General features: G+C 52.1%; 2 protein-coding genes across 3 annotated transcripts; both read right to left on the reverse strand.

Annotated features, from left to right (window-relative positions):
• Positions 1–1,299: 1,299 nt before the first annotated feature.
• LOC115618469 (D(1) dopamine receptor-like) lies at positions 1,300–3,180 on the reverse strand. Its single transcript, XM_030510062.1, has one exon. The coding sequence runs from the start codon at positions 2,751–2,753 to the stop codon at positions 1,407–1,409; it is 1,347 nt and encodes a 448-aa protein (XP_030365922.1). The 5' UTR covers positions 2,754–3,180; the 3' UTR covers positions 1,300–1,406.
• A 3,225-nt stretch (positions 3,181–6,405) lies between these two features.
• On the reverse strand, positions 6,406–15,558 carry CHMP7 (charged multivesicular body protein 7). 2 transcript variants are annotated; one of them, XM_030510064.1, is made up of 10 exons: positions 15,155–15,558; positions 14,012–14,186; positions 12,296–12,481; positions 11,480–11,613; positions 11,030–11,078; positions 10,593–10,712; positions 10,200–10,298; positions 9,508–9,568; positions 8,764–8,925; positions 6,406–8,113 (listed from the first exon to the last, which is right to left on the reverse strand). In XM_030510064.1, exons 1-10 carry the CDS (start codon positions 15,442–15,444, stop codon positions 8,049–8,051), a joined length of 1,341 nt encoding a protein of 446 aa, XP_030365924.1. In that variant the 5' UTR covers positions 15,445–15,558; the 3' UTR covers positions 6,406–8,048. The 2 variants fall into 2 exon arrangements, with proteins under 2 accessions (XP_030365924.1, XP_030365923.1); XM_030510063.1 differs by having other exon boundaries at positions 8,764–8,928; positions 15,155–15,524.
• Between the last annotated feature and the right edge of the window lie 7,326 nt (positions 15,559–22,884).

The following is a 22,884-nucleotide window of genomic DNA, read 5'->3' on the forward strand; positions in this document are numbered from 1 at the left end:
CTCTAGTTAATAATTACCCTTCCTCTGTAATTACCCCTTTCTGATTTCTCTGTTAACGTCTGCAGGGAGGGGGAGAGGCCTTTCTGCTGTGCAGGGAGCTAAAGATGTCTCGACCTCAAGAAGACGCAGACGTGCTGCTTGCTGCTGTGCTGTTTAACCAGGCATGGACCAAAACCCCTCTCTGCAGTCAAGCAGCCTGCAGGGAGATGCTGGGGGCTGCTCACTCGCTGTTTCTGCCCCCAGCTAAGCAGACACAAGCTCCCAACGTGCAGGAGAGGCTCATTAAAGAGTCCAGATGAGCACAGAGTGCTGCTTAAGAAGCCATTCTTACTATTGAAATGGGCCAGCAAGGGAGACAGTGGGGAAGGATCTGTAATGAAACGGGGGAGGAAGGGAATTAGAAGGAGTACGAAGTGAAAAGGGGAAGAAACAGCGTAGGAAAAGGAGGAGGACCTGACTGATAAGGGCACAGAAACCAAAACAGCAGTGTTTTTGCTTTAACGTCTCATTTTCTCCTCTACCCTCAGAGTCTGAAGGGCTCAGACACTCTCGTCCCCAAAGGTCCAACATCCTGGGGCTAAACCACAGTTTATGCTCATGCACCCCTCAGCTGTGCATGTCCCAGCTTAGAGAGGCTGGCTCCTGCTCCAGGGGCCAAGGCAGACCTTTAGCATGCCCAATCCTTCCCTGCAACATGCTCAGGACGAGCTGCTACCAAGCACAGCCTCAGGGCTCCAGCAAAGGTGGCTGCATTCCTGCCCAGACCTGCAGGATCATTGCCTGAGCAAGAGACACAGTCAGAGGTGAACCCAAGAGCATTACCCCAGCAAAGCCACTACCTGCTTCCTGCAAAGCCCACCACAAACACGGCTTTCCCTAGCTAAAGGCTGCTTTTGCAGCACTGTCCCACCAGTCATCACCATGTGAGCAGCTGCCTTTAGCTTGTGCCCATTGAGCAGCCAGGGCTGATGGCCTTTTGGCTGCAGGCTGTGGCAAAAGCAGCCTCTCCCCACAAGCCCGGCTGGGTTTTTACTGCACCAGCTACAGAGGGGAGGCTCAGCAGACCACCCAAGTCTCTGCTTTCTCAGCTGAAGTCCCAAGGAAAGTGGAATTCCAGCCCCTGCATCTTCCTCCTTTGCAGAAAGCAGTTTTCCATGGGTCAGCTAGAGAGGGCAGCACCACAGACCAACACTGCCCACCTCTGCTGGGTCTGAAACTGCGAGTTACAAACACATCTGAACCCCTTGAGCCGCCTGGAAAATGACTCTGGCTACTCCATGCAAACTCCTGCCCAGAGAGTGCAACATCCACATTATCCACAAACTCCTCAGAGAACAGGCAAGTGCAAGAGTCCCCGATTCCAACTCTCCTCGAGGCCATCCCACCACCCTTTTCCCACCCCTGTCTCAATTGACATTGCTGCTAAAAGGGGTAATCTTCTCCAGCGAGACAGCCACTTGACACTCCACGTGCATCACTGCAGGGCTGGTGCTGTGAGAAGGCTCAGAGGCCTGAGAAACCCTGTCAAAGGGCATCTCGTCGTTTTCCATGTGCAGAGCAACGTGGGGGAGAAGCTGGTGGTAGCTGAGGGTCACCGCTTCCTTCTGATACGTGCTGTCGTGGTGGTAGGAGACCAGCTCATTGCTGAAGTTCACTGTCTCCACTGCATTGCTGGGGCAAAGGCAGCCACAGCCCAAGAGGGTTGCGAAAGCTCTCCTGAAGTCTGCATTGAAGGCGTAGATGATAGGATTGAGGGAAGAGTTGGCCCATCCAAACCAGACAAAGATGTTGAAGACAGTCTCGCTGACACAAGGCAGCTCTCCTGGCTCATGCAGGTCAGGGTCACAGAAGGGCACCATGCAGTTGAGCACGAAGAAGGGCAGCCAGCAGAAGACAAAGACGCCCATGATGATGGAGAGGGTTTTGAGGACCTTGGTCTCCTTCTTGAAGGAGTTCTTCAGGGAAGCCTCGTGAGGGCAGTTGCTGCTGTGGCAGCTTTGGGCATGTTCCACCGCCCTCTCCAGGGAGGAGATGCTGCGGATCTGCCGCCGGGCGATGCAGAAGATGCGGGTGTACGTCACCAGCATGATGGCAACGGGGATGTAGAAGCTGATGAGGGAAGACGAGATGGCATAAGTCCTGTTGAGGCTGAAATCACAGTTCTCCTCCTCCCTGGTGATGTTAAAACCTGGCTCCTGTTGGCTGAGGGGCTCCCAATCCTTGTGCCACTTCAGCTGCACAGGGATGAAAGAGATCAAGAGGGACAGCAGCCACGTGAGTCCGATCATGATGGAAGCCACACGCTGTGTCATCCTCCTCTCATAGCGGAAGGGGTTGGAAATGGCCCAGTACCGGTCCACGCTGATGACGCACAAGTTGAGGATAGAGGCTGTGGAGCACATGATGTCGAAAGCCACCCAAACATCACAGAAAGCCCCAAAAGGCCAGAAGCCCACCACCTCGGTGGCAGCCTTCCAGGGCATCACCAGGACAGCCACAAAGAGGTCGGACACCGCCAAGGAGATGATGAAGAAATTGGTGACCTTAGAGCGCAAGTGCCGGAACTTCACCACGGCCACACACACCAGGGTGTTGCCCAGGAGCGTGGAGAGGATGAGGAGGAAAAGCAAGGCGGCTGCCACCACACGGAAGGACAACTTGGAGTTGCTTTCTTCTGTCCAGCTCTTCCTACGGCCAGTGCCATTGATCACATCCTGCCCACCTCCTTCTGTGGAGGAGTAAAAACCATCCATGGGTTCCTCTTTGTTGCAAGTCCCTTGAGAGGTTCCACAGCTGTTCAAGTCCCCATCAGCACCCAAAACCCCTTTTTACAGCTCTGCTGGCTCAGCAGCAGCACCAGCAATCCTCCCAGCTCTCATAGGCAGCACCAGAAGTGCCTGCAGCTCTCGCTGCTTTCCATGTCTGCTGCTGACAGCGATTTTCCCCTCTTGCCTCCTACCCCACTTCGCTTTCCTCGCAGCTCACAGCGGGCTGGCACTCACCTCCTGCGTTGCAGCAAGGCTTCCTCCCTCTTCTCCCTCAGCAGCTCCTCATCCACTGTTGATGTGGTGCCTGCTGCAGAAGCCCAGTCAATCCCTTCCGCACTGGCCGGGCTGGGACTTGCTGCCAGACGCAAGAGGAAATCGGAGCTCTCTCTGCTCTTGCAGACAGACCTTCTCTGCTCAGAAACCAGGCTGCTCTGCTCTCTGCTCATCCCTCTGTGCCTAACTGCCTCTGGATCTCACACCAGGTCCCCTGCTCACCAGGTCCATCCTCTGCGAGCCAAGACGATGGCACTGGGAGGCTGCAGCTGACTGGGTAAGTTGCTCGGGAATTAGGCGATAGGATTGAAGGGGTAAAATAACAAACGTTCAAGTGGGATTTGAGGCTCTTCAATGCAAATCAGCAGGAAATTTACTGTGCTTGAGCTCTGAATAAAAGACACCTAAATTCACCGAGTCACGGCTCACATATATGACCCTAAATCAGTTATTCCTCCTGTCCCAAGCTTCCTGGCTGCAAGCGGTGCAAAACTGGCATTTACTTTGCAGTGCAAAATTCTTTCAGGTCCACAGAAGAAAATGAGAGAAAAACCCCAAACACATACAAAAAAACTTGCAAACATGTGAAAGATTTCCCTTTCTGCAAGTATCAGCCAAAGCAGTTTCCAGTCTGTCAGCAGAGGGTCCGTGTAGAACCAAAGAGGAGACTGACCATCACTTTGATAAGGTTTATCCTGAATTAACACGAGTGCTTTCAGTACAGTGATATAAAGCAGCTTCTCTTTCAAGTTCATCATTCTTCCTTTAATTCCTAGCTAATTCCACATTAGCCATTGACTGACAGCTGAAAACATCAACCACAACATCAACATGTCTTTCCAACACTGTCAGCAAACAGGGGTCTCTCCTCATTATCCCTATCATCCACTCCCCTGAAAGGAACTGCTCTTCCTTCTCTCACAGGGGCTGAGCAGAGCCAGAGAGCCCCAGGCACTGCCTTGCCAAAGGTGGGGGCACAGCCTGGTAGGGACAGGACAAGGGGAATGGCTTTAACCTGCCAGAGGGGAGATTGAGATGAGCTCTGAGGCAGAAGCTCTTCCCTGTGAGGGTGCTGAGGCGCTGGCACAGGGTGCCCAGAGAAGCTGTGGCTGCCCCATCCCTGGCAGTGTTCAAGGCACAGTTTAACCTTGGAAGCACTTGGAATCCATCCCTTTGTAACTAAGGCCACCTTGGAAGCAAAGGGGCTCCTTGGATCAAGAAATGTCAGCAAACTCCTTCAGGAGACAAGTTTCCTCCAGAGCTGGCTCTGCAATAGCTGCTCAACGGGGACCTGCTTTTGAGAAATGCCTGGCTGGAAAACTGGCCAAGATGGGAAAGAGCAAGCAGAAGCTTTCCAAATCAAACTGAAGGAACAAGCAGGCAGCTGAGCATTAGTTCACACCACACTGGTAGTTGCTGGAGTGTATCGTGATGACCTCTGCCTGTCCCAACAGCACTTCTGAAGAGAGCAGCAGCCAAGCTCCACAGAGAGATTATCTACACTGAGATTTAATCACCCTGACCCTGCACCCCAGGCTTTGCACAAGCCCACATCGAGCAGGAGCTGCCCAAGAACAACTTTCAAACAAGAGAGCAATTATTCCCTTGAAGTCACAGCACCAAGCAGCTTATTCCCAAAGCAAACAGCACGCTCGCTTTGTGACAGGTTAAAGGAACTCGGTGCCAGCGTCACAGCATTGACTTCTGAAGGCTTTGTTTAATTAAGCCTCATTAGTTCCACCGTCTGCAGCCTGCTCCTGCCAAGTGCCAATGCCGGGAGGAGCAGCTAGATGGCACCAGGCACCGGCTCACGGCTCAGCACCCTCACTTGGGTCTTTGTGTCAGGCCAGCTCCCTCCTTCCTGTAATCCTTACCAGTTACATCAGAAGAGGGCTCTCTAATTGCCCAGAGCAGTGCACGAACCCACGCAGGGATGCACGCAGATGCACTGTCCTCTGCACCTCAAAGGGCATCTTTCCACATATTCCCTATATTAGGCACAAAGATTTTCCAGATCTAAGTCGCAGAACACAGAGAGGATGTTTTCATTGCTCATGAGAGAGCAGCGATGGCAGGTGATCTGTCACACAGCATTAAAGCATGGCAGAGGCTTGGAGTGGGAACTCATGGCACGCTTAGGATGCACATGCTAAGCCAGGAGGCATTCCAGGAAATCATTCCTGGAGATACAAGGAGCTTTCTTCCTCCTTAGGGGCTTAAAACCACCTCAGAAAGGCTCTCGCCCTCGCGCACAACTCACACTGAAGCAGGCATTGGAAGCTGCGTTGGCAGGAGCAAGCAGATGGGAAGGGATCCAACACATTACCCAGCTTCTGGGCATCTCAGAACACACCTAATGAAGACAGGACCTGTTAACTCTGCTGTCAGAGGCAGACAAAACACAGCTCCTCAAACCAACCCCAGGCAGCTCCTCCTGTTCGCAGGTTAACTCCTGCCGCCTGCGAGCTGCGATCTGCTCTCCTCAGAACACTGTTTGCTGCATTCTATTACTAAACTGTTGCTCCATTTCCTCACACAAGCAGCTGCTATTTTTGCTGAGACTCAAGTTAAGTCCTATTTTAACCCGCACTCCAACATGAGAAGATTCCAGTTTGGTGGCAATTCAGCTCTAGGTTTTCATATTTCATTTCCTCACCCAGCAAGAAGCTGCCCTCGATTTCCCTTCCCTGCTGTCTCACCAAAATATCCTTAACGTTCTCCATTCAGCCATCTTGATTACATTCCCCACTTTGCATCAAAGGGAGAAAATTACCAGCCACTTCAACTAAAGCAGCAGCTGTTTGGGTTTAACTCTTCGATGCCTCTTCCAGAAGGGCTGCCTCAGACAGATGCATCACAGAGTTACAGGAGAGCATTTGTTCCTATAGGAATCACTCGGAGCTTTACTTCCAGGGAAGGTACAGGTGATAGCAGAGGAGAAATGAGGGGCAGGCAGAGCTGTGGGCTCCCTGCAGCCACATGAGCCTTGAAACTGCCCCTTTGTTAGCTGCACAATGGTGAAAAGGTGGAACAAGACAAGCTGAAGCAAAGAAAAGGAAGTGAGCCCTTCAGACTGATACTCAACATTCAGGCTGTACAACCCCAAACCCAGCACAGGCTACTTGTAAAAACAGACAACTTCTTACACAGAGTAACTGCTGGGCCCTTTTAAACACAGAGAAAAGACTTGAGGCAATCAAAGTGCAGCCAGCAGTTAGCCAGTTTGGGGTTTGACAAAGCAGCCCAGGAATGTGCCCGTTTACTGTCAGCACACAAGTTTTATCGCCGCAGAAGCACAGCTGGAACAGCACTAACACGCAGTGACCTGTGGCACAGGGAAAGAAAAGGAGGCACCACAAGGGACTCTGGTTCCTCCCTTCCCTTTTATTACACATAGGCAGAAAACACAGTGGTTTTTCTCCCATTTACTTACAAAGCTTCAAGTCATTTCATCACATAATTCCATGTGCAGCCCGGGTGAACTGCTAGAGCACACCTCCTGTGGCAGGAGTCCGCTCTCCAACAAAGCAACAACGAAGGCAGGGAGAACACAGTACCATAGTGACACCTGGAATTGCTTCCCCTGCCCTCTGGGGCTAAAGCTGGGTCACCAGTAATGACCAGGGCATGGGAACTCCAGCCCTCCTTTACTGTTCACCCAATCTGCCATCCACATGGCTCGAGCAACAGAGCTTGGTTCAGGAAGCAGCAGAGAAATGGTGATGGGAATATGGGAATACATTCCAAGTCAGGGAGAGCAGCAGAGGGAGGAGGACTGGTTACACACCAACATGTAGCTGGTCCCTTCCCTGCCACACACAGGCTCTGTGCACAGAAAGTCCAGTTTCTAGCACATTCCTCTCCTAAAAGAATTCACTTACTCGTGTTCAGGATCAGGCTTTCTGCTCTCCCCTGTGCATACATGTAATAAAAAAGTGACCTGCAAAAGATGAGGATTTCACTTCTGATGGGTAAAGAAAGCCTCTAAAAACATCTTCAGTTGCTGTGCTCAGGTGGCTTTGCATTAGAAACACTGCCAGAGTTTTGGTTTGGGGCTTTCTGGTCACCTATAATCTTGTGGAATTGCAACATCAAGACTGAAGGCAAAGACAAGGCTGTTGTATGAAACTGGCCTCATGGAAAGGGAAAATGATGCATCCCTTCTCCTCCCATCCCAAATCACTCAGTATGAGAGCTCAAAGATCACCCTGCAGCTCCCAACAAGTTTTGCAAACAGGGAAGATACAAAAATAGCTCCGATTTCAAGTGAGAGTGAGCACAAAGTTGTCTTGCAGTGCCCACGAGCCTCTGACCCAACAGGCAGCGTCAGAAACGCCTTCAGCTAAAGATCTTTTGCAGGTCTCCCTTTTAAGGCCTTAATGTCATTACAGAAAGAGGAATTCTTTTTGTCTTGTGCTTGCCATTGCTGCCCTCTAGAGCAGCAACAAAATCTCCTACAATTGAACAGTTACAGTGTCTAGTTGCCCACGACCGTGCAAAATACAGACAGGGAGGGATAGAACTACCAATGGGTGTGTAAGCTTGTTGCAGGTAACTTATGGCAAGGACGGTACTTAGGTGCCAAGTGTTTTAAACAACCACACAAACAGCCAAATGTTGAGCAACTGCAATACTGCTGCAACTCAGGTTCTCAACATCAGCCACAGCAAAGGGAAAATGAAAAACGAGCACTGTTATGGACACAGAAGAGTCTATCTTCGCTGGGCAGAATAGTGAAGGGCATTCCCAGAGGGAAGACTGGATGTTGCAGAGTGACTTGGGATGACAAGTCAAATTGAGACCAGCGCAGATGTTGGCACAGAGATGACAAACACCAGCTGGGGCCAGTTCCAGAGTGGATTGTCATGGCAGGAGATCCTGTTGCTGAGCAAAGTGATATCCATGAAGAACAGGGGAGTGTTACCCCTCTCCCCAGAAGTTCTAGTCATTAGTTAAGGAACCTTAAGACAACTTCTCACACTGCAGCAACAGGATGCTGTTGGGTCTTTAGAGATTCAGTCCCAGAGCTGTTTTGGGTTCAGAGGAAGTAGAGGGAATCTTTTGTGCCAAATCTATAAAGACAATCACAACAGAAAGAGACCAGTTTTCATCAGTAAGAGGAACTACATCAACCACCTCTATAACCAACAAATACAATCTCAGAGAGCCTCAGTGCTTCAGTATTCAATCGCATTCTCTTGGAAACCCATGCTTTATGTTTGATATGGGATGCTGACCATTCTTCTGCTCTGAAACTTGGGAATATTGCATGCCCAAATAGGAAGAAAACTATATGGACAGTCCTGTGCAATGTTAACAGATTCCTGAAAGGAAAATTAAAACCTATTTACCCCTGTCCGAGACAGGTCTATGGAAAACTCATTGTGCAGTTCAAGCCCGTAAGCTCTGGTCACTCACTGTTACTAAAGAAAGACTAGTTTAGTACTAGTCTTAGCAGACATCATACCTATAACATAGGACATAATAAGCACTCTAGGACAGAGAAGATGCTGGGTGCTTGGCCAGGCAGAATACCTAGCAACGAGATTGAGTTTGGTAGTGAAAGCAGAGATGCCAGAGACTGAGCAGGAATACCAGGAGAGCTTCCTTTCAACCCTGTAACTGGAAGTGGGAAGGATTCTAGCTCAGACTTTAGTTCTAGACATCTCTGGTTTTGCAAGGCTGATAGCAGTGAGCTAACACAACCTGCTGCCATCCATACCTCCATCAGACACAGAGAGCTGTTCCAGTTCAGCTTCCAGCTCAGCATCAGAAATGGGTGGATTCAGCACCTTCTGGGGAACAGGAGGCAGATCCACAGGCTCCTTAGTCGAGTCCTGCAGGAGACTGTCCAGCTCCTTCTCAAGCTCCTCAGTGTCCGTCTCTGCTGATTGAAGAAAACATTCAGTTCCAAGCAGAATTAAGTAGCATCTTCACAGCCCAGACTGAAGTCCAAGTTTAACAGAGGTATCCTTACTCCCATCCATCATTACTCATAATAATAAGGAACTCCCTGAGAAAACTCAGTCCTCATCTCAGGGAGAAGCTATTCCTTTAGCAGCCTTTGCAGTGAGGCATCGAAAGGCAAGAACATTTCAGCACAGACAAACAAGCTGCAGCAACACACAGGCCAGAGGAACAAGATTATCACTTATAAAACAAAGCAGCAGCTGCTCTAAAAATAGATTTAAATCAACATGACACAACTCTGAACTGAAATCCACCAGCACTTAAGAGACTACAAGGATTTGGAGATGCACAAATATCCACTGTCAGAGGAGAGAATTCACTGTCAGTTCTCATCCCCTCTCAAGGCACCAGTAGCAACAGCTCTGGTATTTCAAGGAGCAATTATCTTCCCAGGAAGGAGGACTAGTGTGTGGGGAGGAGCAGGGAAAGGATGGCAGCACAAAGGGCCAGCAGTGGCAAGAGAAGATGAGCAAAGGCTAAAAAGCCCAGCACGTACCTAGACCATTGATCCCCACTCCAGCCAGAGTCTGGGCTACTTCATCTTGAGTATCACAAAGCTGAGGAAAAATACACAGTGTTTGATACAGAATAAAAACTCATCTTATGTCTTACTGCAGCCACCTGCGTCAAAAGCAGAGGTAACAAAAAACAAACTGAAGTTCCCAAGCTGACTTAAAGGCAGAGTCACTCCAAGTACATGGAGCTGAGGTTGCTCAAGAAGCAATCCTTTCCTGCTTCTTACACCAGCTTATGCAGACAGATTGCTCTCTTCATTTCAATTCATAACAATCCCATCTCCCTTCCCATCCTGAATTGCAGAAAGTCATGGATTAGGCAGTTTTAAGGCCCTGTTCTCATGCACAGTTGCATTCCAGCTTGTATTTCATTTTAATACATCCTGCTGAACATTTTCTAGGAAAGATGGGTGCTTGTGCAATGATCTAACCAAAAGAACACATGAAATGCACAAATTTCAGGGAAGCTGTGATTACTAGCTAACAATAAATGCAAATATATAAAGCCAGTTATCTGAAGACCTCTGCTTGCTGATCTAAAAGGATCAGGATTAAGTTTGCTCTGGTGACATACGGGATAGAAACCAAACAGCCTCAGCATTAGTAGCTGGGCAAGCTTGCTGTGTACATCTAGACACCACTTAGTTATCTAGATAAGCCCTTAAGTCAGTACCTCTTGTATCTGATCCACCAGGTTCTCTGCCTTCTCCACAGTAACATCCTTCATTGACAGTTTCAGGGCTCCCACACCAGCCTGATAGGCATTAAATACCTTTAAAAGTACATAAAAAGGAGAAAGGTGCACAATGCTGAGAACAAACATCACCTTCTCTCAAAGACCTGGTATCCAAGCAGGACCCTTAGAGAAGCGTAAGCATCCAAGCAGAAAATGGAGCCACAGGCAGGTTTATTCAGAGCAATACCCCAACAGCAGGTTTGCTGTTTCCTAGAGCAGAGCCAGCTTGCACCCACCCCTCAGACACGAGCTCTGACAAGCATGGAAAGCAGCACACAAAGGGAAGAGCAGGGCTAAAGTGAGAAGCACAAGACGATATGAACACACTACCATCTGGTCAGTCTGGGAGGCGTAGATCCGGTCCAAGATCCCTTGCACTGCATCCAGCTTGGAGTGAAGCTCCTCAATGCGCCTCTCTGTCCTTCGTTTGGATTTCAAACATCTCAGTGCCTGGAGACAGGAGAGACACAGACTGGGATCACCAATCAGGCAGCAACCAAAGAAAGTGTGAAGGAATCAAAACCAGCAAGCCCTCCGCAGCAAGGCACACACACAGCAGCTGGTTTTAAGAGCTGGATGTTCCCATTTCTCTCCAGCACCTCGCTCTGGACAAATACATTCTTATCTTCACCTTAAGGAGACCTTTAGCCTCAGAAACCTCACTTCAACACATGTAAGATCGAGCACACAATGTCTAATCCTGGCCATTATCTGCAGTTATGGACCAGCTCCAAGGCACTTGCAGTTCCAAGTAGAATGGTACTTACCAATTGTTTCTTCCCAGCTCTACAAGCACTCCGGGCATCCTCTTTACACCTGTACAGATGCACAAAGGAAAAGAAGCTCAGTCCTTGGCAAGTAGTAGTTTATTTACAGATCAGCAACCATCCTCACTGCCTTGCTCTAACCCACAGACAACTGAGCAACAATGCATTTCAGACACTACCACCCTTAACCCATTGTTGCTCCTCAGTAGTTGTCCTTGAATTCATTCCAAACCTTTGCAAAAGCTTCAGACATCCATTCACTGCATGTTGTTTTTATGGGGATAAGGAACAAAGACTGGAAAACCTGCCCATTCACATGACTGCGACTCCTGTGTTTACAGAACAGGAAGGAGCTTGCACCTTCAGAAACAGCTTCGTTCTAACTAGGTCACCGGAATACAAAGTTCCACAGCACACAGAAGTTCTTCCCACCACCCTTCCCCAAATTACTTCTCTGCTTCCTGGGAAAGGGACTCCACCTTCTGTGACAGCAGCTGTTCGCTCTGCATCAACTGATAAACTCCAATGTCCACATCATTCATCGGGGAGACTTTGGCATGAAGCCCTCGGGCAAACTTCACTATCTAAAGGGAGAGAACCACACACTCGAGTCACTTGTCTCCACAATCTGTGCCTGCACTAGAAATACTCCAACTCTGATGAAAGAAAAGATGTTTTTACCCTCCGTTTAAGCCTTGTAATAGTGATGAGGATGTATCAGTCACCTATAATCAAATATTGAACTAGCCAGGATCAAGGAACATCAGTGTGAAAACAGAAAGCTTTAACGGAACACCCTGAAGCTGCCCTGGTGCATTGACCAGCGTAAGCAGTGTCACACTTCCAAGCGCTTCAGTACTGAACTGCACAGTGCAGCACCACAGGGAGACGTGCCACCTTAGAGACAAGACTGGCTGTATCTCTGCAGTTCCTGACAGACAGGAAACCCTTCTCACAGAAAGCAGAACAGTGATTCTAGTGGCGTGGAATGATTTGAATTTGTGTAGCTAGGGGCAGTCAACCTGCAGGTAGAGAACTACAGCATCTGCCCATTTTCTAGCTAGTAACAGCATAAATGTTTAAGAACCTGTTGTGCGAGACTGAGGCCTGAATCTCATCTATAACCATGTTACACTGTTGGTGCACACAGAGTTTACTTTCCCGAGCGAAGAACACCAAAATTGATCCAATAAAGTATTCTTTCCAACCAGATGAAATGCAAGACAGGGATTATACCACCCAAAAGCAGTCACCTTTACCCTGTACCTTCTCTCCGTTCTGTTCCAGGATCGTGACCCTCTTTTCCTTTTGCAGCTGAAGAAGCAACAAGTAGAACGTCCTTTCATCCGGACAAACACTGGCACAGAGGGAACGCAGCTCCGAGAGGGCAACCACGGGGTGAGAAGAAAGCGCAGAGTTCTGATAGAGGCGATAAACTTCCTCTGCCTTCTCCTGGAAGGAAGCAGCAGAGCGCTCCGTTAGCGTACACAGCACTCTGCCTCCTCTCACAACAACCCTAAGTCCACACCTGCTTCCTCCTACGCACTGAAGGTGAAAAGCCAGACACAGTCTGGGCCAGACCGACCTACAGAGCGAGTTGTACATCAACATCCAATAGCAACCGCAATGCTTTCAAACATCACCATTAAGGGAATGAAAAAATGGGACATTTTCATGAGAATTGGAACTACACCGCTCACGTTCCCCATGCCAATGCGATGGAGTAACACAGGAACCACACGGGCAGTGCCCTGGCTTCCTCGGCACGTCTTGAAATCCCACCTCCCACCCCACATTTAAACCGAATAGAAGCTTTTCTTTAATCATGGGATCACAGACTCGTTTGGGTTGAAGGGACCTTAAAGCTCCTCCAGCTCCAACTCCTGCCACGGGCAGGGACACCTTCCACTAGAGCAGGTTGCTCCAAGCCCCTGTGTCCAACCTGGCCTTGAACACTGCCAGGGATGGGGCAGCCACAGCTTCTCTGGGCACCCTGTGCCAGCGCCTCAGCACCCTCACAGGGGAGAGCTTCTGCCTAAGAGCTCATCTCAATCTCCCCTGTTTCAGCTTAAAGCTATTAATCCACACTAGATTTGTGCTCATCAAGTCACTCTGCATCATTTGTACACAAGCAGAGGAGAAAGAAAAGTTTTCCCCATTTCAAGTGAGAGTTATGATCCACTTCAGACCATTGAAACAAGTCCCACATTCCACATCAAGGCTTGTGGTTTCTAAAGGGTTTCTCTCCTCTCTCATGCACATCCCCTCTGGAAGGCCTGTGGAATACCCACTGCAGAGGGAAGGCACTGTCTGCTATCAGGGTAAGTACAAATAAAGGAACCCATCCAAGGAGTTCTCACATTTCTGCTGGTCCCAGTCATTTGAATGCCACTTGCATGCAACAGCAGCGAGTCTTGGGGCTAATTTTAACAGCCAGAGCAACATAGAGAGGGACCCACACCCTGCCCAAGTCAGACTGAGCACCAATGAGTTACACAACAGAACCCACAGCTCTACCACTAACAGCATGCCAAAGAAAAGGGGCTGTGACAGGATCCATGGGCTGAAAACTCGGAGGCAAAAGTGGCCTTTAATAACTCACATGCAAGTTGCACTCGCTGATACGCTGCAGTGACAGCAACTGCTCCATCACCCGTGTGTCCCTGCAGCGGGTGCCACTCAACATGCAAGTTCCCCTTGTGTACCACACTTGCCCTCAAACCTGAGCCTCACTCCTTGCTCCCCTAGACAAGTAAGCCTGTCCCTCCTGTTTCTTAGAAGCCAGTAAAAAGTCATTATCTTTCAAGGAACATCTGTAGATACCAACTATTTCTTGGTCCTGAGTTATCCCACCCATCTTTAGACACGTAAGAAGTACACATGAAGATCTGTTCAATGCTGATCTTTCCTCCCTAGAGCACAAAATGACTCCTGATGTCTCTGGAGACGCACAATCTCAAGAAGGCTCCCACCACCACTTACCTGAAGCAGCTCCACATAAATCAGAACTTCCTCTTCTTCAGGTATCTTACTGTCACCCAGCACACTGGAGAGTGTCCACTTCAGGGGCTTCAAAATGAAGACTCCCACACCCCAGGAGATCCAGCTGCTGTCTACACTGGCCATGAAGTCTGACTCCCTCTGCATCTTGCCACGTCTAGGGGAGACACACGCATGCAGAACCGAACATGGTCACTCTAAACCCTGCCACTGGCACTAAGCAAGAACACCAGCACGGAGAACTATGAGCTGAAACACTGCTCTGTGCTTCGTACATCCGCAGTCCTGGTGGTGGTTCCTAACACCAGCTTCTAGCTGAAGCGTGAGGTGTTACTACCGGGTGTGAAGGTGCACAGAGGTCTCCCTGTCTCCCCCGCTGCCTCTGGACACAAGGGTCTTTTGTTTACTCTTTTTCCAGTTTCCCAAGTTTCTCCCAGGTTTCTGGCTTGAAACTGATGAGGCAGAGAAGGAAATCAACGGGAGGCTCAGGTGGACACCTGAGGATGTTTCAATGGGACGTTAAACCGCACACACAGATTTTCTCACACCCAGAGATTTGGGGTTTACGTTACGTTTTCAGCTACCTCCTGCTGCTCTTGAATCTTCCCAGGGTACCAGCCCCGGGCTCTCATTTCACAACACAAAGCCCTCGGTTGCAAACACCAGCACAGCACATCCCCACACACAGCTGTGTGCATCACAACAAGCGCTTTGGGGAACGTAACCCGATTTAACACAAAGCTCCCCCTGCACCTACAGCACGGTATTCCCTTGGGATGCCCTGCACTCCCCCTGCCCCCTGCACCCCCAGGCTGAGCTCCTCTAACTCCCTGCCTCTGCTTTTCCTTGCACAGAGCTCCCGAATTCCCACACACACAACACAACCCCGTATTCCCCTGGGCCTCTCTGTGCTCTCCTCCAGGAAGAGCTCCAAGCTTTCCCTCATGCCCCCCGTTCACCCGGCACCCCGCGGTGCTCTCCCTGCCATGCACCCAGCAGGCATCTTCAGCCTGGCACGACACGGAGCTCTCCTTGCCCGCACCCACGGCCCAAAGCTCCCTTCCACCCGCTCCTTATGCAACCACCCCCCTGACAGGGACCCCGCCGCGGCCCCGCCGCCGGTACCTGAGGAGCTCCCGGAGGACGGTGCCGAGGCCGAGCGGGAGGCTGCCGCGCCGCTCGAAGCCGTGCTGCAGCTCTCGCAGGCAGGTCCGCACCGCTCCCCGGCGGCGGCCGCGGGCCAGCACCAACCCGACCCAGAAAGCCATCTTACTGTCCCACTCGGTGCTGTTCACCTCGCGGCTCTGCTTAAAGGCCGAGAACAGGAAAGCCATACGCTCGTCGTCCGTCTCCCACTCGGGCGGCAGGTCCCCCGCCGGGGCCGGCCCAGGCGGCTCCCGCCCCGGGCTGCACATCTACGCGAGCCCCCGGCTCCGCCGCGGCCTAGCGCCCGGCCGGGACCCGCCTGGCTGCCGGGGAGACGCGCACCGCGCACGCGCACTGCTCCCCCCCCACCGCCGCCTTTGTGTGGGCCGCGCCGCGCCGCCTTCCCCCCCGCTCAACTCCCCCCCCCGCCCCGGCCCGCAGTGGTACGGCCCCGCGCCTGCGCCCTGCGCGGCGCCGCGGGCGGTGGGAACATGGAGGGGCTGAGGGGGGGGAGGCGCTGAGGGGGGAGCGGCGGGAGGGACCTCCGAGCACCCGGTGCAGCCGCTCCCGGCGCTGCCACCGCCCGCCCGTGTCGTCAAGCACCACGTCCACACAGCTCCAGTACCCCCATGGATGGTGGCTCCATCACTGGGCAGCCTCTTCCAATGCTCCACAACCCGCTTTGCGTGAAGACGTTGTTCCCAATTTCCATCTAGCCCTCCCCTGGTGCAGCTTGAGGCCGTTTCCTCTTGTACCATCCCCTGGGAGCAGAGACCAGCCCCCTCCTGGCTCCATCTTCCTGTCAGGCAGTTGCAGAGAGCGATAAGGTCCCCCCTGAGCCTTCTCTTCTCCAGACTAAACCCCCCCCAGGTCCCTCAGCCGTTCCTCATCACACTTGTGCTCCAGGCCCTGCACCAGCTCCATTCCCTTCTCTGGCCCCGCTCCAGCACCTCAATGTCTCTCTCGTAGTGAGGGGCCCAGAACTGACACAGGATTCGAGGTGCAGCCTCACCAGTGTCCAGCACAGGGGGACAGTCACTGCCCTGGCCCTGCTGCCGCACTGGCGCTGGTACTTCTTGGCTGCCTGGGCACACGCTGGCTCTCGACATGGGATGTTGGTGTGCACACAGAAGGGATGGTTCGGGCATGTTATAGAACCATGGAATGGTTTGGGTTGGAAAAGACCTTAAAGCTCATCCAGTTCCATGGATGCCAGTGCCATGGGCAGGGACACCTTCCACTAGAGCAGGTTGCTCCAAGCCCCTGTGTCCAACCTGGCCTTGAACACTGCCAGGGATGGGGCAGCCACAGCTTCTCTGGGCACCCTGTGCCAGCACCTCAGCACCCTCACAGGGAAGAGCTTCTGCCTCAGAGCTCATCTCAGTCTCCCTCCACGTCCCTCTTGTGCTGTTGCCCCAGAGCTGGATCAGGACTGCAGGAGGGGTCTCCCCAGAGCGCAGCAGAGGGGCAGGATCCCCTCCATGACCTGCTGCTCACGCTCTGGGGGTGCAGCCCAGCACACGGGGGGGTTCTGGGCTCAAGCACACACTGAAGCTGGCTCATGGGGAGCTTCTCATCGACCAGCACCCCAAGTCCTTCTCCTCAGGGCATGTTGGGGTGCAGGACAGAAGTGAGAGGAGTTTCTTCCTGGGAAGTCTGATGTTTTCAGGGCAAAGCTCAGCGCTACTAAAAGAAGGGGATCAAACACCATTGCTTAAGCAGAGCTGCCAAGTTCTGGGTATTTCTGTGTGACTGTATTCACCATATGTGATACTTCTTATTCCTTGCAGATCAGGCAGGACTCAAACTGCTTCTGGGACCTCGGCGCCGGAGTGGGCTCGCTGAAGGGACTTCCCAAGTTTCTCAGATGTGTTTGGTTTCCTAGGGAAGGATTGCTTCCGTCAGCCTGCTTCCACCCCTCTGGCAGGGCTCACACGCTGTGCAGCCATCAGCTTAACCCCAGAGCTGCTGCATGCGGGAGCTGCTCTGTGCCAGCAGTTGGGAAGTCAGGCAGCTCCCACCGACACGGGATGTGGAGCTTGTTTTATTACGAGGGGTTTCCAAGGCTGCTGCCGGAGCCTGTTCTGATGTGGTGCACACACACGGAGAGGCTGCTCACAGCCACGGTGGTTGGTGGGTTCGTTTTCCCATTCAGGTTGTTTCCCATTCAGAGTCAGAGTCAGTCCTTAACGCAGCCCTGCTGATTCACAGAGCAAAGGGCATTGATATCGGTAAATCAAAGCCACAGGTGGTCCATTCGGAGGGTTTGGAGCACTGCCTTGGCTCTCTTCCCCTGGCCAGACCCAAGTGCTGCAGGGAAGGCAAAGAGCAGCCTTGAAATGCGCCGTGGCCCATGTTTGCGATCAGGAGATGACTCAGCAGAGCCAGAGTCTATTTTTAGCCTCTTCGAGCTTTCCGTGTCAAGCTGGAATTTTACATTAATCCTTTCCAAAAGCCCCAAAACAACGTCACCTCCTAACTGTGAAGCCATTCATACCCCAGCACCTCCTGGCCAACCCCAGCCCCGCTCTTCCCTGCGAGGGAGAGCACATTTGGGCTGCAGGCAGCAAAGCAAACACTGTGTTCAGGAAGCCCAACGGTGGCATCTGAGCACGCGGCTTGTTCAAAGCCACCGTGTTTATACACCTGGGGAAATGGGCCTTGACCCTGCAGGGCTGGAGGCTGTTAGATGGGCATCACATGTTCGGTGATGAAAGAGCCAAGTGATGGGCTCATCCTGCTCCTGTTCCAGATGAGAAGCTCCCTGTCATGGCTTAACCCCAGCTCCACACATCACCGGGGGATAGAAAAGGGTAAAAGTGAGAAAACTCATGGATTGAGATACGGTTTAATAGGTAAAGCAGAGCAAAACAAGGAATTCATTCGTCACTTCCCATGGCCAGGCAGGAGTCCAGCCATTCCCAGAGGAGCAGGGCTCTGTCACGAGGAATGGCGACTTGGGAAAACAAACACCATCCCTTCGAATGTCCTTTCCTTCCTCCTCAATTCTTCTCCCAGCTTTATACACCAAACAGGATGTCATACGGTCTGCAATATCCCTGGATCAGTTGGGGTCAGATGTCCCGGCTGTGTGCCCTCCCAGCTCCTTCTGCAAGGAGCAGAAAAGGCCTTGGCTCTGTGTAAGTGCTGCTCAGTGGTATCTAAAACGTCCCTGGGTTATCATCAGTGTTTCCAGCACAGAACCCAGACATAGCCCCATAGTAGCTACTACAAAGAAAATTAACTACTCCAGCCAAAAGCAGCACAAAAAAAGCTGTGATACAGGGTGACATGTGACAACCAGTGATCCAGAGCAGCCCTCAAGAGAAGGACTTGGGGGTGCTGGTCAATGAGAAACTGAACATAACCCGGCTTCAGTGTGCACTTGAGACCAGAACCCCCCCATGTGCTGGGCTGCACCCCCAGACCGTGAGCAGCAGGTCGAGGGAGGGGATCCTGCCCCTCTGTTCTGCTCTCATGAGAACCCCCTGCAGCACCGTGTGCAGGGCTGGTGTCCTCAACATAAGAGGGACATGGAGCTGTTGGAGCAAGTCCAGAGGAGGCCACGAGGATGATCAGGGACTGGAGCAGCTCCCATATGGAGACAGGCTGAGAACATTGGGGCTGTTCAGCCTGGAGAAGAGAAGCTGCGTGGAGACCTCAGAGCAGCTTCCAGGGTCTGAAGGGGGCTACAAGGATGCTGGAGAGGGACCTTCATCAGGGACTGTAGCGATAGGACAAGGGGCGATGGGTTCAAGCTGAAACAGGGGAAGTTCAGGTTGGATAAAAGGCAGAAGCTCTTCCCTGTGAGGGTGCTGAGGTGCTGGCACAGGGTGCCCAGAGAAGCTGTGGCTGCCCCATCCCTGGCAGTGTTCAAGGCCAGGTTGTACACAGGGGCTTGGAGCAACCTGCTCTAGTGGGAGGTGTCCCTGCCTGTGGAGGGGGTCAGGACTGGATGAGCTTTAAGTCCCTTCTAACCCAAACCAGTCTGTGATTGTGTCCCAGGTTCAAAGCCTGGCGGATACCTTGGTTTGGATATGGAGCCTGGGCTGCAGCTCAGCCTGCAACACCCTCACCCCTCTCCTTCATCCCAGAGCTCCTTTTAAGTCCTGCTTCAAGGGGAGAAAAGGGAGGAGGGAAGGGAAAGGGGTAGATCACAGTTCAGGCTCTATTTGCTGTTGAAAGCTTCCTCTTGCTCTCAGGAGCTGTCTGGCTTGGCAGGGGAAGGAGGGATTTAACACTTTCCCTTGCCCAGCGGCTGCAGGCTCGAAGGCAGGGAAGCTGCCTCAGGGAGGGTGAAGGGAGAAAGGATGAGCAAATACAAGAGGGTGATTTCCTCATCCTTTCTCCCAAACCTCAAAGATAAGGCAGGAAAAGGGAATGAAGGCAGGAGTCTGAGCATTCCTCTGCCTCCGTTTCAGAGGGGAAACTGAGGCATGGAGGGAGTGGGTGACTTGCTGCGGTGCTGTGCTGTGGGGAATTAAGCTCTGCTCGCAGGAAGGTCACAGCACAAGGCTTTTCCCTTCCTCTTTTAAAGAGGAACCTTTAAAAAAGGCATTTTAAACCCCTGGCATTTATGAGACAAATCACTTGTTAATCTGGATGGGGGAAGGCCAAGGTTATCAGGTGGCTTCAGATCCCTCCCAGGCATGAAAACAGCCGCGAGGGAACAAGAAGCTGAAGGTAAAACTGGATGCTGATGTTCAGAAATACCAGATACAAGGGCACGTACCCCATCACCTCCCCAGCGTGTGCTGAGGGTCACAGTTAAAAGCAAGATGCCCTGGAAGGGGAGATTAGAGCCTCTTTCACCCCCCCCCCAATCTCTTTTAAAGGTGGACCATGAGCAAACAGACACTACGTTAGACAGGACATAAGTATTCCAAGGGGCTGAGCTGTGGAGCGCCACAGGGCACCAGCTCACATGAGGTTAACCACTAACCCTGGCTGATAAGAGCAGGCTTCCCCAGCCAGCAGCCGTTTGTTATAGCTCCTTACAGCTGTCCTCTGGGGGCAGTTTGGGCTCCCGTCTCCCTTCTTCCCATTGCCACGGAGTGGGACACGAGCCCCGCTCCTGCTCAAACCCTTGTGCTCATTTGAATACCCATTTACAACAGAGCTGAGGAAGCAGGGAGGGAATTTGGTATCCTAAACCCCCTCTTCTTCTTGGTGGAGTTAATGTACCCCCAATGCTTCTGTTGTGCTGGGTCCTGAGGGGCTCCTGGTTCAGGGGGTGCTTTGGGGGTGAGCAGGCTGCCCGTGATATGGACTGTGTGCCTGCGGGGAGGCCTGTCCCTGGGCGATAAAAACACACCGTTCTCTTGCCCAGAGCCTGTCCTGTAAATCAGCCTTAAATGGAAGCAGCGTGCAGCATGGCTGGAGTGGAAATTCCTGCTTGAATTGGTGGGGGAATGACGTATCTGCCGGCATGTCCCACAGCTTGGAGAGTGGGAGAGGGTGAGCATCGCTCCCCAGCTTCAGCACCCGCGGCCCGACACAAAGCTGCCTTTGTCTGGAGCTCTGTATAAATGTTATCTCTGTGGTTTGTCAGTGCAGACAACTCTGCCAGTCCCGTTTTATCCATGGGGAGGTTGAGACGCATGGAGGAGGCACGGAGCCTTTGTAACAAGTGTTTGGCAGGAGGAGGATGTGGTTGTCAGGGGCTGGATGCTGAAGGTCGACCTCCTGCTGCTGAGATGTGTGTGAGAGCCCAGTACAAACTATGGGGCAAACTGGGAAACCTCCTCCCATCTTGAGTTTATGCACAACCGTTCCCTAAGGAGCACTAGGGTGGCTTTTCAGGGAGAGGACGGAGCAGGTCCTTCCCCATCCTGCTGGATGTGCACAGAGCAGTGGGCTGGCACTTACTGTGAGCTAACTGGAAAATTCATTGTTCTCTAAGGACCCAAATGACTGCAGCTGAAGTCAGTGGTATCTAGAGGCCAGAACACATGGTTTTGGTTAAACAAAAGGCCCCGCATACTTTTGGGGCTTGTAATAGAAGTACCCACCCAGGAAACAAGCAGAAATTCTTCTCCTGCAAATCCCAATTCAGCTTAACTATTTTTGGCATAGACAGGCACAAACTGCTGCAAGGAGAAACCCAGGTTTCCATTGCCCGGCTCATGGCTGGGTGCACAAGTACTTGATCTGCCATGAGTGTGGTCACCAAAGAGAAGATGCTTCCCAAATATCCACATCTTGAACGGGTTAGCTACAGCTCTGCTCATCTGGCTGGAGCCAAGGAGCCTCGCTGCCTTCCTCCAAGTCATGGGGATGATGATGGTGGTGGTGAGCTGCTCAGCAGCCCTGTTGGCACAAAGGTGTTCAATGCACTGAGCCCTTTCCCTGGCAAGCAGCTTTTTTCCTGGCTGCACCATTGGAATGCTGCTCCCTTTTTCAGGCTCTCACCTGCCCTTGCTTCTGCTTTGGGCAGCGATTAGAAAAGGATCAGTGCCTCCAATTACTCACCCCTCAGCCTCGGTGAGTCACCGTGTTTCTGAGGGAGGAAGGGAGAAGCCAGAAGCCGCGGCTGCTGAACCCACCAGCACACCAGGATTAGTCAGCTCAGTGTTCAGAAGAATAAATGATTAACAAGTCACAAGTCACTGTAACTCTGCCTCGGCTTTGATTTCATGGCATCCCAGCCTGGTTTGGGTTGGGACGGACCTTAAAGCTCCTCCAGTTCCAACCCCCTGCCAGGGCAGGGACACCTTCCACTAGAGCAGGTTGCTCCAAGCCCCTGTGTCCAACCTGGCCTTGAACACTGCCAGGGATGGGGCAGCCACAGCTTCTCTGGGCACCCTGTGCCAGCGCCTCAGCACCCTCACAGGGAAGAGCTTCTGCCTCAGAGCTCATCTCAGTCTCCCCTCTGGCAGGTTAAAGCCATTCCCCTTGGCCTGTCCCTAAAGGCCCAGGACACACCTATAGACACACAAGGTCTGTAGAGGACCTTATCCCTGCAGTCTTCCTGGTTGGGTGGCCTATAGCAGACCCCCACTGTAATGTCCCCTGTCCCTGCCCTCCCTCTAATCCTGATCCATAAGCTCTGCTCAGCTCCTCATCCATCCCCAGGCAGAGCTCTGCACACTCATTGACATGGAAGGTGGCACCCCCTCCTTGTCTCCTCTGCCTGTATCCTTCCATCCCAATGCTCCTGCCACAGGAGCCATCCCAACACATCTCCATGATGCCAACAAGATCTTAGTGCCTACCCACATCACCCGACTGCAGACATTGTGCAACGGCAGAAAGTCCAAAGCTTTACATTACACACGTTTTGTTCCCTTTCAACTCAAGTTCCCCTGCACAAAACCACCCCAAACCCAAGGTGGACCTTCCCCACTTCCCAGCTTGTTGGGAAAGGATGGCTATTTTGCAAGAGGAGCGAGCGTTTCCATGCCTTTGCGCCTCGGGGATTTACCACCGGGGCATGTTTGTATAACCCCCTTTTCCCTGGAAAACTAAATCTTGGGGCGTTGCTCGCTCGAGGGGGCTGCTGTGTGATGGGGACAAAGTGAGAACACCCTGCAGGAGGCATTCCTGGTGCCTCCTAGCTAAAAGGGGAGCTTGGAAAACGAGTTGGGGACGGGAAAAGGGATGAATAGAAAGGGAAATAAGATGCGTGAGAAAAGGAAAGTTCTCCGAAAGGCGAGTTCAGCCCCTGCGGTTGTCACCAACCCCCAGCGAAGCCCCGGCGCGGTTCCTCG

This window comes from Strigops habroptila, chromosome 21 (genome assembly GCF_004027225.2).
Source record: "Strigops habroptila isolate Jane chromosome 21, bStrHab1.2.pri, whole genome shotgun sequence".
NCBI classification, from domain to species: Eukaryota; Metazoa; Chordata; class Aves; order Psittaciformes; family Psittacidae; genus Strigops; species Strigops habroptila.

Excerpts from the sequence above, each read along its gene's own strand:
- LOC115618469 (XM_030510062.1), bottom strand. The coding sequence starts at position 2,753 with ATGGATGGTTTTTACTCCTCCACAGAAGGAGGTGGGCAGGATGTGATC.
- CHMP7 (XM_030510063.1), bottom strand. The coding sequence starts at position 15,444 with ATGTGCAGCCCGGGGCGGGAGCCGCCTGGGCCGGCCCCGGCGGGGGAC. Across the intron at positions 14,187-15,154 it reads GTCCTCCGGGAGCTCCTCAG|ACGTGGCAAGATGCAGAGGG; the intron begins GTACCGGCGGCG and ends TGTCTCCCCTAG. Across the intron at positions 9,569-10,199 it reads TGGTGGATCAGATACAAGAG|CTTTGTGATACTCAAGATGA; the intron begins GTACTGACTTAA and ends ATTTTTCCTCAG.